This window comes from Vombatus ursinus, unplaced genomic scaffold (assembly GCF_900497805.2).
Source record: "Vombatus ursinus unplaced genomic scaffold, bare-nosed wombat genome assembly UNPS02003292.1, whole genome shotgun sequence".
In the NCBI taxonomy this organism is placed as follows: domain Eukaryota; kingdom Metazoa; phylum Chordata; class Mammalia; order Diprotodontia; family Vombatidae; genus Vombatus; species Vombatus ursinus.
The window spans coordinates 2,142,278-2,145,784 of NW_020943070.1; the positions used below are offsets into that span (position 1 = coordinate 2,142,278).

At 49.4% G+C, this 3,507-nt stretch overlaps 1 protein-coding gene across 1 annotated transcript in view; it reads right to left on the reverse strand.

The window, feature by feature from the left end:
- CACNA1I (calcium voltage-gated channel subunit alpha1 I) overlaps nt 1–3,507 on the reverse strand; it is a 220,582-nt gene that overhangs the window by 18,726 nt on the left and 198,349 nt on the right. The window contains 1 exon segment of the mRNA XM_027871198.1: nt 1,086–1,164. Coding sequence (XP_027726999.1) covers nt 1,086–1,164 — 79 coding nt within the window.

The window sequence follows — 3,507 nt, forward strand, 5'->3', positions numbered from 1 at the left end:
TTCTCTCTTTTTCCTTCCCTTTCCTTCTCTCTCTCTGTCTCTCCTTCCCTTTCTTTCTGTCTCTGTCCCTTTCTCCTTCTCTCTCTCTCTCCCCCTCCCTCCCCCCTTCTCTCTCTGTCCCTCCTCTTTCTGTCTCTGTCCCTTTCTCCTTCTCTCTCTCTCTCTCTCTCCCCCTCCCTCCTCCCTTTCTCTCTTTCTCCTTCCCTTTCCTTCTCTCTCTGTCTCTCCTTCCCTTTCTTTCTGTCTCTGTCCCTTTCTCCTTCTCTCTCCCCGTCTCTCTGTCTCTGTCTCTCTCTGTCTTTCTCTCCCTTTCTCTGTTTTTCCTTCCCTTTCCTTCTCTCTGTCTCTCCTTCCCTTTCTTTCTGTCTCTGTCCCTTTCTCCTTCTCTCTCCTCCTATCTCTCTGTCTCCCCTGCCCATCCCCGTCTCTCTCCCAAACATTTAAGACCACAGATCTAGAGTTGGTTAGGCCCTCAGAGGACATTTAGTCCTACTTTCTCATTTTATAAATGAAGAAACTGAGGCCCAAAGAAGAGAACTGCTTTGTTAAAAAGTGATGCAAGTAGCAAGTAGTAGAGTCACAAGCTGCTTTCAGTTGACACAGGGCTTTCTGCCTTGAGCTAAGGTCACCTCTGAGGGAAAGACTAGCACTTGGGTTCCATGATATTCCAGAGACTATCTGAAGATCTTCTCAACTTCAGATTTCCTAGAGTGTCCACAGGGAACCACCTCTCACCTTAGGGCACAAAAACAATGATTTTTCCCAACAATCCCAAACCACAATCATAAGATCATAAGACCTCGAACCAGAAGGGCCCTTAGACGTCCCCCTTATTTACAGATAACAAACGGAGATCCCAGGAGGTGAAATAATGGCTCCCTTGGTGCTCAGCCAGATCAGAGCCAGGGTTCCAGTCTGTGGTTAACGGCTCCATGCTGCCCCTTTGAAGACACCTTGGTAGGACTTGGAAAGAAGGGGACAATTCTTTCCGAGCTTGAGACTCGACCCACGCGAGTGGCTGATCTTGCAATGCAATGGGAAAACTGCCCCCCCGTCCTACTCCTGCCCACCCCCTCCCTGCTTACCCAGCTTCCCGAAGAGCTCCACGCCCAGAGCGGCATAGATGAAAAAGAGAAGCACGAAGAGAAGGCCCAGGTTCCCCACCTGAAAGAAGCACGGACCTGTTAGGCGGGTGGCAGGGCCAGGAAGCTTGGGCTTCTGTGCTTGTTGTCTCCTCCGACAGAACGGAGGCTCGCGGAGGCCAAGGACCATTTGCCTTTTGTCTCTCTCTCCCCACTCCCAGAAGAGAACCTGACAGGGCGGTGCCTAATAAATGTTTGTGGAGTGCCTGGAAGAACCACTCTCTCCTACCACCACGGTCACTCTCCTGGTCGGCTCACCTTGGACAGGGTGTGTGGTTTCACCGGACCGTTGAGGAAGCCCCTTCTATAGAATGGGTGAGCACCCACTCCCCAACTTGAGGAGGTCCTGCGTGGCTGCTTTACCCAGTGTCACACAGCTGGGATGTGTCAAAGGTGGCCCACGAGCCCAGCCCTCCCTGACTCCAAGGCCAGCGACCTATCCACCGTGCCGTGTGGGGTCCCTTCTGACCCCTCCCTCATATCTTCCTAGGGTTCCTCTGCCTATCCCACAATCCAAGGCTTTGTATTGATCCCTCTGCAAATATCCCTCTCTGTCTTTCTCCTCTCTTCCATTCTCATGGCTTCCACCATTATTTCTGTCTGAATGATTCCCCAGTCGACATCTTTGGTCATGAGAACCATGGGGTCATAAAACTAGAACTGAAAGGGACCTTTGAGACCATCTTGTCCAACCCCCTTATTTCACTGATGAGGAAACCAAGGCCTGGGTTGATTAAAAATGACTTGTCCAAGATTACGTAGGGTGCAAACACCAGAGGCAGGATCCAACCATCCCTGGATCGATATACAGAATTTTTCCACATCACTCCCCTCCTTAGGCTCTGCAATCCAGCCATTCTGGCCTGCTCACTGTGTGGTACTCCGTTTCTCACCCCCACGCTTTTGTACTGCCCCATTTCTATGGCCACCTACCAGATATTTCTACTCAGATGTGTCATTGTGGGGTGGGGTGACCCGAGTTCAAAGCCAGCCTCAGACACTTCGAGCTGTGTGAGCCTGGGCAAGTCACTAAACCTGTTTGCCTTAATTTCCTCAACTGTAAAAGGAGCTGGAGAAGGAAAGAGCAAACTACTCTAGAGTCTTTGTCAAGAAAACCCCCAATGGGGGTCATAGAGAGTCAGATATGACTGAACAGCAACACCCTAAAACCCTGGGTGGCCCTCTAACCTGTGGGGTGGATTCATAAGAGGACATGGACAAGAGCTGTGCAGGACAGAAGCAGCATGGTGAAGAGGATAGAGTATTATACTTGTGGTCAGGAAGACCTGAGTTCAAATCTCAAACATTTTACTAGTTATGTGAACCCAGGCAAGTCATAACCCTTCTCCGGGACTCAGTTCCCTCATTTGTAAAATGAGGAGGTTGGACTTAACAGTTTCTGAGGTCCCTCCCAGCTCTAAATCTGTGATCCAGCGCGCACGCATGGGTGATCTGTGAACGGCCCTCTTGGAGGAATGGCCCATATCAATGAGATCACAGACCCATCACAGCATTGAATTGTCTTATTAGGTCACTGGCCATGCTTTCAGGATGGGCCCAGCAACTGCCCACCGCCTGGTATCTCAAGACTAGCTGAGCTCAGCGCAGGGAGCTTCTCATCAGGTTGGCCATAAGAGGGGCAGTTGTTTAGCCACAGCAACTCATTAAAACTCTCCACCAGTTAGAGAGGGGTTGAAATCTGCAACAGTGGAGGAAAATCTGTATCACTGGAATCACGAGATCCTTGTGAATTATTACTCTGAGCATCTGCCTTTCTCCTGTTCTGATGAAACGGTCACTCATCACCACCCAGACACAACAGTGACCCATAGAGAATCTAAGAATAGCATTTTAATAGATGTCACCACACCAAATATGTGTAACCTCCGATCTCTATTTGGAATGAAAAACTCCCCAAATCCACAGACTTAGCAGAAGAAGTCAAAACCATGTGGGAGTGAAAGGAGATCTAGGTCATTCTCATCATCCTATCTGCTAGGCAGCAAGCCTACATGAGATGAGTCTGCGTCCCAACACGTTCATTCAATTGCAAAAAGCAATCGTTTTATCCACCTGAGCAGGACCCTGAAGGACACTAAGCATAAAACAAAAAAGAAGGATACTAACCTGGCTGAGGTATATTCCTATTGGAGCTCCTCTGAAGGTAAGATGATACTACTACCACCACCGCCACCACTACTATCACCATTACTACTACTACTACTACTACTACTACTACTACTACCACCACCACCACCACCACCACCACCGCCACCATTACTATCACCACTACTACTCCTACTCCTACTCCTACTACTACCACCACCACCACCACCATTACTATCACCACTACTACTACTACTAC